The sequence below is a fragment of the Eucyclogobius newberryi genome, unplaced genomic scaffold (assembly GCF_026437365.1).
Source record: "Eucyclogobius newberryi isolate DKJ021-1_F unplaced genomic scaffold, fEucNew1.0.hap1 SCAF_8, whole genome shotgun sequence".
NCBI lineage: Eukaryota > Metazoa > Chordata > Actinopteri > Gobiiformes > Gobiidae > Eucyclogobius > Eucyclogobius newberryi.
This window is the reverse complement of record NW_027316500.1, coordinates 35,490,100-35,502,230: the sequence shown is the minus strand read 5'-3', so window position 1 is coordinate 35,502,230 and position 12,131 is coordinate 35,490,100. Positions and strand designations below refer to the sequence as shown.

The 12,131-nt window shown below is 60.5% G+C and overlaps 1 protein-coding gene across 1 annotated transcript in view; it reads left to right on the top strand.

Annotated features, from left to right (window-relative positions):
• prkg2l (protein kinase cGMP-dependent 2, like) overlaps positions 1–12,131 on the top strand; it is a 213,539-nt gene that overhangs the window by 7,095 nt on the left and 194,313 nt on the right. The window contains exons 2-3 of the mRNA XM_072436872.1: positions 10,976–11,142; positions 11,538–11,651. Of these exons, the coding sequence (XP_072292973.1) occupies positions 10,986–11,142; positions 11,538–11,651 (271 nt within the window). The 5' untranslated portion in view covers positions 10,976–10,985. The remainder of the gene's footprint in view (positions 1–10,975; positions 11,143–11,537; positions 11,652–12,131) is intronic.

The following is a 12,131-nucleotide window of genomic DNA, read 5'->3' as shown; positions in this document are numbered from 1 at the left end:
GGAGGACCAGAGGAGGACCAGAGGAGACCCAGAGGAGGACCAGAGGAGGACCAGAGGAGGACCAGAGGAGGACCAGAGGAGGACCAGAGGAGGACTAGAGGAGACCCAGAGGAGGACCATAGGAGGACCAGAGGAGGACCAGAGGAGGACCAGAGGAGGACTAGAGGAGACCCAGAGGAGGACCAGAGGAGGACCAGAGGAGGACCAGAGGAGGACCAGAGGAGACCCAGAGGAGGACCAGAGGAGGACCAGAGGAGGACCAGAGGAGGACCAGAGGAGGACCAGAGGAGGACCAGAGGAGGACTAGAGGAGGACCAGAGGAGGACCAGAGGAGGACCAGAGGAGGACTAGAGGAGGACCAGAGGAGGACCAGAGGAGGACCAGAGGAGGACCAGAGGAGGACCAGAGGAGACCCAGAGGAGGACCAGAGGAGACCCAGAGGAGGACCAGAGGAGGACCAGAGGAGGACCAGAGGAGGACCAGAGGAGACCCAGAGGAGGACCAGAGGAGGACCAGAGGAGGACCAGAGGAGGACTAGAGGAGGACCAGAGGAGGACCAGAGGAGGACCAGAGGAGGACCAGAGGAGACCCAGAGGAGGACCAGAGGAGACCCAGAGGAGGACCAGAGGAGGACCAGAGGAGGACCAGAGGAGGACCAGAGGAGGACTAGAGGAGGACCAGAGGAGGACCAGAGGAGACCCAGAGGAGGACCAGAGGAGGACCAGAGGAGGACCAGAGGAGACCCAGAGGAGACCCAGAGGAGGACCAGAGGAGGACCAGAGGAGGACCAGAGGAGGACTAGAGGAGGACCAGAGGAGGACTAGAGGAGGACCAGAGGAGGACCAGAGGAGGACCAGAGGAGGACTAGAGGAGGACCAGAGGAGGACCAAAGGAGGACCAGAGGAGGTCCAGAGGAGGACCAGAGGAGACCCAGAGGAGGACCAGAGGAGGACCAGAGGAGGACTAGAGGAGGACCAGAGGAGGACTAGAGGAGGACCAGAGGAGGACCAGAGGAGGACCAGAGGAGGACTAGAGGAGGACCAGAGGAGGACCAGAGGAGGACCAGAGGAGGACTAGAGGAGGACCAGAGGAGGACCAGAGGAGGACCAGAGGAGGACCAGAGGAGGACTAGAGGAGACCCAGAGGAGGACCAGAGGAGGACCAGAGGAGGACCAGAGGAGACCCAGAGGAGGACCAGAATAGACCCAGAGGAGGACCAGAGGAGGACCAGAATAGACCCAGAGGAGGACCAGAGGAGACCCAGAGGAGGACCAGAGGAGGGTCAGAGGAGGACGAGAGAAGACCCAGAGGAGGACCAGAGGAGGACCAGAGGAGGACCAGAGGAGGACTAGAGGAGACCCAGAGGAGGACCAGAGGAGACCCAGAGGAGGACCAGAGGAGGACTAGAGGAGGACCAGAGGAGGACCAGAGGAGACCCAGAGGAGGACCAGAGGAGGACCAGAGGAGGACCAGAGGAGGACTAGAGGAGGACCAGAGGAGGACCAGAGGAGACCCAGAGGAGGACCAGAGGAGGACCAGAGGAGGACCAGAGGAGGACCAGAGGAGACCCAGAGGAGGACCAGAGGAGGACCAGAGGAGGACCAGAGGAGGCCCAGAGGAGGACCAGAGGAGGACTAGAGGAGGACCAGAGGAGGACCAGAGGAGGGCCAGAGGAGGACTAGAGGAGGACCAGAGGAGGACCAAAGGAGGACCAGAGGAGGACCAGAGGAGGACCAGAGGAGACCCAGAGGAGGACCAGAGGAGGACCAGAGGAGGACCAGAGGAGGACCAGAGGAGGACCAGAGGAGGACTAGAGGAGGACCAGAGGAGGACCAGAGGAGGACCAGAGGAGGACTAGAGGAGGACCAGAGGAGGACCAGAGGAGGACCAGAGGAGGACTAGAGGAGGACCAGAGGAGGACCAGAGGAGGACTAGAGGAGACCCAGAGGAGGACCAGAGGAGGACCAGAGGAGGATCAGAGGAGGACCAGAGGAAGACCAGAGGAGGACTAGAGGAGACCCAGAGGAGGACCAGAGGAGGATCAGAGGAGGACCAGAGGAGACCCAGAGGAGGACCAGAGGAGGACCAGAGGAGGACCAGAGGAGGACCAGAGGAGGACCAGAGGAGACCCAGAGGAGGACCAGAGGAGGACCAGAGGAGGACCAGAGGAGGACCAGAGGAGGACCAGAGGAGGACTAGAGGAGGACCAGAGGAGGACCAGAGGAGGACCAGAGGAGGACCAGAGGAGACCCAGAGGAGGACCAGAGGAGACCCAGAGGAGGACCAGAGGAGGACCAGAGGAGGACTAGAGGAGGACCAGAGGAGGACTAGAGGAGGACCAGAGGAGGACCAGAGGAGACCCAGAGGAGGACCAGAGGAGGACCAGAGGAGGACCAGAGGAGGACCAGAGGAGACCCAGAGGAGACCCAGATGAGGACCAGAGGAGGACCAGAGGAGGACCAGAGGAGGACTAGAGGAGGACCAGAGGAGGACTAGAGGAGGACCAGAGGAGGACCAGAGGAGGACCAGAGGAGGACTAGAGGAGGACCAAAGGAGGACCAGAGGAGGACCAGAGGAGGACCAGAGGAGGACCAGAGGAGGACCAGAGGAGGACCAGAGGAGGACCAGAGGAGGACCAGAGGAGGACTAGAGGAGACCCAGAGGAGGACCAGAGGAGGACCAGAGGAGGACCAGAGGAGACCCAGAGGAGGACCAGAGGAGGACTAGAGGAGACCCAGAGGAGGACCAGAGGAGGGCCAGAGGAGGACTAGAGGAGGACCAGAGGAGGACTAGAGGAGGACCAGAGGAGGACCAGAGGAGGACTAGAGGAGGACCAGAGGAGGACCAGAGGAGGACCAGAGGAGGACCAGAGGAGGACCAGAGGAGGACCAGAGGAGGACTAGAGGAGACCCAGAGGAGGACCAGAGGAGGACCAGAGGAGGACCAGAGGAGGACCAGAGGAGGACTAGAGGAGGACCAGAGGAGGACCAGAGGAGGACTAGAGGAGGACTAGAGGAGGACCAGAGGAGGACCAGAGGAGGACCAGAGGAGGACTAGAGGAGGACCAGAGGAGACCCAGAGGAGGACCAGAGGAGGACCAGAGGAGGACCAGAGGAGGACCAGAGGAGGACTAGAGGAGGACCAGAGGAGGACTAGAGGAGGACCAGAGGAGGACCAGAGGAGGACCAGAGGAGGACCAGAGGAGGACCAGAGGAGACCCAGAGGAGGACCAGAGGAGGACCAGAGGAGGACCAGAGGAGGACCAGAGGAGGACTAGAGGAGGACAAGAGGAGGACTAGAGGAGGACCAGAGGAGGACCAGAGGAGGACCAGAGGAGGACTAGAGGAGGACCAGAGGAGGACCAAAGGAGGACCAGAGGAGGACCAGAGGAGGACCAGAGGAGGACCAGAGGAGACCCAGAGGAGGACCAGAGGAGACCCAGAGGAGGACCAGAGGAGGACCAGAGGAGGACCAGAGGAGGACCAGAGGAGACCCAGAGGAGGACCAGAGGAGGACCAGAGGAGGACCAGAGGAGGACTAGAGGAGGACCAGAGGAGGACCAGAGGAGGACCAGAGGAGGACCAGAGGAGACCCAGAGGAGGACCAGAGGAGACCCAGAGGAGGACCAGAGGAGGACCAGAGGAGGACCAGAGGAGGACCAGAGGAGGACTAGAGGAGGACCAGAGGAGGACCAGAGGAGGACCAGAGGAGGACCAGAGGAGACCCAGAGGAGACCCAGAGGAGGACCAGAGGAGGACCAGAGGAGGACCAGAGGAGGACTAGAGGAGGACCAGAGGAGACCCAGAGGAGGACCAGAGGAGGACCAGAGGAGGACCAGAGGAGACCCAGAGGAGACCCAGAGGAGGACCAGAGGAGGACCAGAGGAGGACCAGAGGAGGACTAGAGGAGGACCAGAGGAGGACTAGAGGAGGACCAGAGGAGGACCAGAGGAGGACCAGAGGAGGACTAGAGGAGGACCAGAGGAGGACCAAAGGAGGACCAGAGGAGGTCCAGAGGAGGACCAGAGGAGACCCAGAGGAGGACCAGAGGAGGACCAGAGGAGGACTAGAGGAGGACCAGAGGAGGACTAGAGGAGGACCAGAGGAGGACCAGAGGAGGACCAGAGGAGGACTAGAGGAGGACCAGAGGAGGACCAGAGGAGGACCAGAGGAGGACTAGAGGAGGACCAGAGGAGGACCAGAGGAGGACTAGAGGAGACCCAGAGGAGGACCAGAGGAGGACCAGAGGAGGACCAGAGGAGACCCAGAGGAGGACCAGAGGAGGACTAGAGGAGACCCAGAGGAGGACCAGAGGAGGACCAGAGGAGGACTAGAGGAGGACCAGAGGAGGACTAGAGGAGGACCAGAGGAGGACCAGAGGAGGACTAGAGGAGGACCAGAGGAGGACCAGAGGAGGACCAGAGGAGGACTAGAGGAGACCCAGAGGAGGACCAGAGGAGGACCAGAGGAGGACTAGAGGAGACCCAGAGGAGGACCAGAGGAGGACCAGAATAGACCCAGAGGAGGACCAGAGGAGACCCAGAGGAGGACCAGAGGAGGGTCAGAGGAGGACGAGAGAAGACCCAGAGGAGGACCAGAGGAGGACCAGAGGAGGACCAGAGGAGGACTAGAGGAGACCCAGAGGAGGACCAGAGGAGACCCAGAGGAGGACCAGAGGAGGACTAGAGGAGGACCAGAGGAGGACCAGAGGAGGACTAGAGGAGGACCAGAGGAGGACCAGAGGAGACCCAGAGGAGGACCAGAGGAGGACTAGAGGAGGACCAGAGGAGGACCAGAGGAGACCCAGAGGAGGACCAGAGGAGACCCAGAGGAGGACCAGAGGAGGACTAGAGGAGACCCAGAGGAGGACCAGAGGAGGACTAGAGGAGGACCAGAGGAGGACCAGAGGAGGACCAGAGGAGGACTAGAGGAGGACCAGAGGAGTACTAGAGGAGGACCAGAGGAGGACCAGAGGAGGACCAGAGGAGGACTAGAGGAGGACCAGAGGAGGACCAGAGGAGACCCAGAGGAGGACCAGAGGAGGACCAGAGGAGGACCAGAGGAGGACTAGAGGAGGACCAGAGGAGGACTAGAGGAGGACCAGAGGAGGACCAGAGGAGACCCAGAGGAGGACCAGAGGAGGACCAGAGGAGGACCAGAGGAGGACCAGAGGAGACCCAGAGGAGGACCAGAGGAGGACCAGAGGAGGACCAGAGGAGGCCCAGAGGAGGACCAGAGGAGGACTAGAGGAGGACCAGAGGAGGACCAGAGGAGGGCCAGAGGAGGACTAGAGGAGGACCAGAGGAGGACCAAAGGAGGACCAGAGGAGGACCAGAGGAGGACCAGAGGAGACCCAGAGGAGGACCAGAGGAGGACCAGAGGAGGACCAGAGGAGGACCAGAGGAGGACCAGAGGAGGACTAGAGGAGGACCAGAGGAGGACCAGAGGAGGACCAGAGGAGGACTAGAGGAGGACCAGAGGAGGACCAGAGGAGGACCAGAGGAGGACTAGAGGAGGACCAGAGGAGGACCAGAGGAGGACTAGAGGAGACCCAGAGGAGGACCAGAGGAGGACCAGAGGAGGATCAGAGGAGGACCAGAGGAAGACCAGAGGAGGACTAGAGGAGACCCAGAGGAGGACCAGAGGAGGATCAGAGGAGGACCAGAGGAGACCCAGAGGAGGACCAGAGGAGGACCAGAGGAGGACCAGAGGAGGACCAGAGGAGGACCAGAGGAGACCCAGAGGAGGACCAGAGGAGGACCAGAGGAGGACCAGAGGAGGACCAGAGGAGGACTAGAGGAGGACCAGAGGAGGACCAGAGGAGGACCAGAGGAGGACCAGAGGAGACCCAGAGGAGGACCAGAGGAGACCCAGAGGAGGACCAGAGGAGGACCAGAGGAGGACCAGAGGAGGACTAGAGGAGGACCAGAGGAGGACTAGAGGAGGACCAGAGGAGGACCAGAGGAGACCCAGAGGAGGACCAGAGGAGGACCAGAGGAGGACCAGAGGAGGACCAGAGGAGACCCAGAGGAGACCCAGATGAGGACCAGAGGAGGACCAGAGGAGGACCAGAGGAGGACCAGAGGAGGACTAGAGGAGGACCAGAGGAGGACTAGAGGAGGACCAGAGGAGGACCAGAGGAGGACCAGAGGAGGACTAGAGGAGGACCAAAGGAGGACCAGAGGAGGACCAGAGGAGGACCAGAGGAGACCCAGAGGAGGACCAGAGGAGGACCAGAGGAGGACCAGAGGAGGACCAGAGGAGGACCAGAGGAGGACTAGAGGAGGACCAGAGGAGGACCAGAGGTGGACTAGAGGAGACCCAGAGGAGGACCAGAGGAGGACCAGAGGAGGACCAGAGGAGACCCAGAGGAGGACCAGAGGAGGACTAGAGGAGACCCAGAGGAGGACCAGAGGAGGGCCAGAGGAGGACTAGAGGAGGACCAGAGGAGGACTAGAGGAGGACCAGAGGAGGACCAGAGGAGGACTAGAGGAGGACCAGAGGAGGACCAGAGGAGGACCAGAGGAGGACCAGAGGAGGACCAGAGGAGGACCAGAGGAGGACTAGAGGAGACCCAGAGGAGGACCAGAGGAGGACCAGAGGAGGACCAGAGGAGGACCAGAGGAGGACTAGAGGAGGACCAGAGGAGGACCAGAGGAGGACTAGAGGAGGACTAGAGGAGGACCAGAGGAGGACCAGAGGAGGACCAGAGGAGGACTAGAGGAGGACCAGAGGAGGACCAGAGGAGGACCAGAGGAAGACCAGAGGAGGACTAGAGGAGACACAGAGGAGGACCAGAGGAGGATCAGAGGAGGACCAGAGGAGACCCAGAGGAGGACCAGAGGAGGACCAGAGGAGGGCCAGAGGAGGACTAGAGGAGGACCAGAGGAGGACCAGAGGAGGACCAGAGGACTAGAGGAGGACCAGAGGAGGACCAGAGGAGGACCAGAGGAGGACTAGAGGAGACCCAGAGGAGGACCAGAGGAGGACCAGAGGAGACCCAGAGGAGGACCAGAGGAGGACCAGAGGAGGACCAGAGGAGGACTAGAGGAGGACCAGAGGAGGACCAGAGGAGGACCAGAGGAGGACCAGAGGAGGACCAGAGGAGGACTAGAGGAGGAACAGAGGAGGACCAGAGGAGGACCAGAGGAGGACCAGAGGAGACCCAGAGGAGGACCAGAGGAGACCCAGAGGAGGACCAGAGGAGGACCAGAGGAGGACCAGAGGAGGACTAGAGGAGGACCAGAGGAGGACTAGAGGAGGACCAGAGGAGGACCAGAGGAGACCCAGAGGAGGACCAGAGGAGGACCAGAGGAGGACCAGAGGAGGACCAGAGGAGACCCAGAGGAGACCCAGATGAGGACCAGAGGAGGACCAGAGGAGGACCAGAGGAGGACCAGAGGAGGACTAGAGGAGGACCAGAGGAGGACTAGAGGAGGACCAGAGGAGGACCAGAGGAGGACCAGAGGAGGACTAGAGGAGGACCAAAGGAGGACCAGAGGAGGACCAGAGGAGGACCAGAGGAGACCCAGAGGAGGACCAGAGGAGGACCAGAGGAGGACCAGAGGAGGACTAGAGGAGGACCAGAGGAGGACCAGAGGAGGACCAGAGGAGGACCAGAGGAGGACCAGAGGAGGACTAGAGGAGGACCAGAGGAGGACCAGAGGAGGACCAGAGGAGGACTAGAGGAGGACCAGAGGAGGACCAGAGGAGGACTAGAGGAGACCCAGAGGAGGACCAGAGGAGGACCAGAGGAGGACCAGAGGAGACCCAGAGGAGGACCAGAGGAGGACTAGAGGAGACCCAGAGGAGGACCAGAGGAGGGCCAGAGGAGGACTAGAGGAGGACCAGAGGAGGACTAGAGGAGGACCAGAGGAGGACCAGAGGAGGACTAGAGGAGGACCAGAGGAGGACCAGAGGAGGACCAGAGGAGGACCAGAGGAGGACCAGAGGAGGACTAGAGGAGACCCAGAGGAGGACCAGAGGAGGACCAGAGGAGGACCAGAGGAGGACCAGAGGAGGACTAGAGGAGGACCAGAGGAGTACCAGAGGAGGACTAGAGGAGGACTAGAGGAGGACCAGAGGAGGACCAGAGGAGGACCAGAGGAGGACTAGAGGAGGACCAGAGGAGGACCAGAGGAGGACCAGAGGAAGACCAGAGGAGGACTAGAGGAGACACAGAGGAGGACCAGAGGAGGATCAGAGGAGGACCAGAGGAGACCCAGAGGAGGACCAGAGGAGGGCCAGAGGAGGACTAGAGGAGGACCAGAGGAGGACCAGAGGAGGACCAGAGGACTAGAGGAGGACCAGAGGAGGACCAGAGGAGGACCAGAGGAGGACTAGAGGAGACCCAGAGGAGGACCAGAGGAGGACCAGAGGAGGACTAGAGGAGGACCAGAGGAGGACCAGAGGAGGACCAGAGGAGGACAGAGGAGGACTAGAGGAGGACCAGAGGAGGACTAGAGGAGGACTAGAGGAGGACCAGAGGAGGACTAGAGGAGGACCAGAGGAGGACTAGAGGAGGACTAGAGGAGGACCAGAGGAGGACTAGAGGAGGACCAGAGGAGGACTAGAGGAGGACTAGAGGAGGACCAGAGGAGGACCAGAGGAGGACCAGAGGAGGACTAGAGGAGGACCAGAGGAGGACTAGAGGAGACCCAGAGGAGGTCCAGAGGAGGACCAGAGGAGGACTAGAGGAGGACCAGAGGAGGACCAGAGGAGGACCAGAGGAGGACCAGAGGAGGACTAGAGGAGGACCAGAGGAGGACCAGAGGAGGACCAGAGGAGGACTAGAGGAGACCCAGAGGAGGACCAGAGGAGGACCAGAGGAGGACCAGAGGAGACCCAGAGGAGGACCAGAGGAGGACCAGAGGAGGACTAGAGGTGGACCAGAGGAGGACCAGAGGAGGACTAGAGGAGACCCAGAGGAGGACCAGAGGAGGACCAGAGGAGGACCAGAGGAGGACTAGAGGAGACCCAGAGGAGGACCAGAGGAGGACCAGAGGAGGACTAGAGGAGGACCAGAGGAGGACCAGAGGAGGACCAGAGGAGGACTAGAGGAGGCCAGAGGAGGACTAGAGGAGGACCAGAGGAGGACTAGAGGAGGACTAGAGGAGGACCAGAGGAGGACTAGAGGAGGACCAGAGGAGGACTAGAGGAGGACTAGAGGAGGACCAGAGGAGGACTAGAGGAGGACCAGAGGAGGACTAGAGGAGGACTAGAGGAGGACCAGAGGAGGACCAGAGGAGGACCAGAGGAGGACTAGAGGAGGACCAGAGGAGGACTAGAGGAGACCCAGAGGAGGTCCAGAGGAGGACCAGAGGAGGACTAGAGGAGGACCAGAGGAGGACCAGAGGAGGACCAGAGGAGGACCAGAGGAGGACTAGAGGAGGACCAGAGGAGGACCAGAGGAGGACCAGAGGAGGACTAGAGGAGACCCAGAGGAGGACCAGAGGAGGACCAGAGGAGGACCAGAGGAGACCCAGAGGAGGACCAGAGGAGGACCAGAGGAGGACCAGAGGAGGACTAGAGGTGGACCAGAGGAGGACCAGAGGAGGACTAGAGGAGACCCAGAGGAGGACCAGAGGAGGACCAGAGGAGGACCAGAGGAGGACTAGAGGAGGACCAGAGGAGGACCAGAGGAGGACCAGAGGAGGACTAGAGGAGACCCAGAGGAGGACCAGAGGAGGACCAGAGGAGGACCAGAGGAGACCCAGAGGAGGACCAGAGGAGGACCAGAGGAGGACCAGAGGAGGACTAGAGGTGGACCAGAGGAGGACCAGAGGAGGACTAGAGGAGACCCAGAGGAGGACCAGAGGAGGACTAGAGGAGGACCAGAGGAGGACCAGAGGAGACCCAGAAGAGGACCAGAGGAGGACTAGAGGAGACCCAGAGGAGGACTAGAGGAGGACTAGAGGAGGACCAGAGGAGGACCAGAGGAAGACCAGAGGAGGACTAGAGGAGGACCAGAGGAGGACTAGAGGAGGACCAGAGGAGGACTAGAGGAGGACCAGAGGAGGACCAGAGGAGGACTAGAGGAGGACCAGAGGAGGACCAGAGGAGGACCAGAGGAGGACCAGAGGAGGACTAGAGGAGGGCCAGAGGAGGACCAGAGGAGGACCAGAGGAGGACCAGAGGAGGACTAGAGGAGACCCAGAGGAGGACCAGAGGAGACCCAGAGGAGGACCAGAGGAGGACCAGAGGAGGACCAGAGGAGGACTAGAGGAGGACCAGAGGAGGACCAGAGGAGACCCAGAGGAGGACCAGAGGAGGACTAGAGGAGGACCAGAGGAGGACCAGAGGAGACCCAGAGGAGGACCAGAGGAGGACCAGAGGAGACCCAGAGGAGGACCAGAGGAGGACTAGAGGAGACCCAGAGGAGGACCAGAGGAGGACCAGAGGAGGACTAGAGGAGGACCAGAGGAGTACCAGAGGAGGACCAGAGGAGGACCAGAGGAGGACCAGAGGAGGACTAGAGGAGACCCAGAGGAGGACTAGAGGAGACCCAGAGGAGGACCAGAGGAGGACCAGAGGAGGACCAGAGGAGGACTAGAGGAGACCCAGAGGAGGACCAGAGGAGGACCAGAGGAGGACCAGAGGAGTACCAGAGGAGGATCAGAGGAGGACTAGAGGAGGACTAGAGGAGGACCAGAGGAGTACCAGAGGAGGACCAGAGGAGGACCAGAGGAGGACCAGAGGAGGACTAGAGGAGACCCAGAGGAGGACCAAAGGAGGACCAGAGGAGGACCCAGAGTGCTCTGGGTGCTCCTGAAGGTCCTGTAGGTCCTCTGGGTGCTCCTGTAGATCCTCTGGGTGCTCCTGCAGGTCCTCTGAGTGCCCCTGTAGATCCTGTAGGTCCTCTGGGTGCTCCTGTAGATCCTCTGGGTGCTCCTGCAGGTCCTCTGAGTGCCCCTGTAGATCCTGTAGGTCCTCTGGGTGCTCCTGTAGGTCCTTTAGGTTCTCCTCTCTCTCTGTAGAACTCGCCTGATGATCTCGGAGGCTCTGCTGCAGAACGACTTCCTGAAGGAGCTGGAGCTGAATGTTCTGCAGGAGATCAGTGACTGTATGTACGAGACGCAGTACAGCGCAGGAGAGAGAGTCATCCAGGAGGGGGTGCCGGGAGGCTTCCTCTATGTACTCACAGGTAACACACAGTACTGCAGGACAAAGTACTGGGACCCCCGGGGACATCTTATGGCCCATAATCACTATGTCTTCTGCCGGGGTCTGAGCGCCAAACAACCCACGTAATAAAGCTCGCTAAACGGTCTCTCCAGGGTGAATTACTACTACACTAGTACTGCAGTACTTCTCTAGTACTGCCGTACTACGCTAGTACATTAGCCCTGACAGCGCCCTCTGTAGAAAAAGTGCAGACATTGGGCCACAGACTCTGCTTCATATTTTCTCTAAGATGTAATACTTGCAGCACTAACAGATTGTTTTATTGCATGTTCGAGATGGTTCTAGATGGTTCTAGATGGTTCTAGATGGTTCTAGATGCTGTACTCGCGTATGTGTTTACTACCTTCTCCTCAGAGGGCGTCCTGGCGGTGGAGCAGGGCGGGAAGCTGCTCGGGCAGATGTTTCCAGCTACAGCTTTTGGAGAACTGGCCATTTTGTACAACTGCAAAAGAACGGCCACTGTCCGAGGTACGAGCCACATCTACGAACCAGAAGATGATAAATACATCTGTGGGGTGGCCTCACATTCACACATCACACATGCAACAAGAGAGATAACAGGCTAACGGGCTAACAGGCTAACGGGCTAACAGGCTAACGGGTTAACAGGCTAACGGGCTAACAGGCTAACAGGCTAACGGGCTTGCAGGGTAACAAGCTAAGAGGCTAACGGGCTAACAGGCTAAGAGTCTAACAGTCTAACAGGCTAACGGGCTAACAGGCTAACGGGTTAACAGTCTAACAGGCTAACAGGCTAACAGGCTAACGGGCTAACAGGCTAACGGGCTAACAGGCTAACAGTCTAACAGGCTAACAGGCTAACGGGCTAACAGGCTAATGGGCTAACAGGCTAACAGTCCAACAGGCTAACAGGCTAACGGGCTAACAGGCTAATGGGCTAACAGGCTAACAGGCTAACGGGCAAGCATTTTCTTCTTTACAGACTTT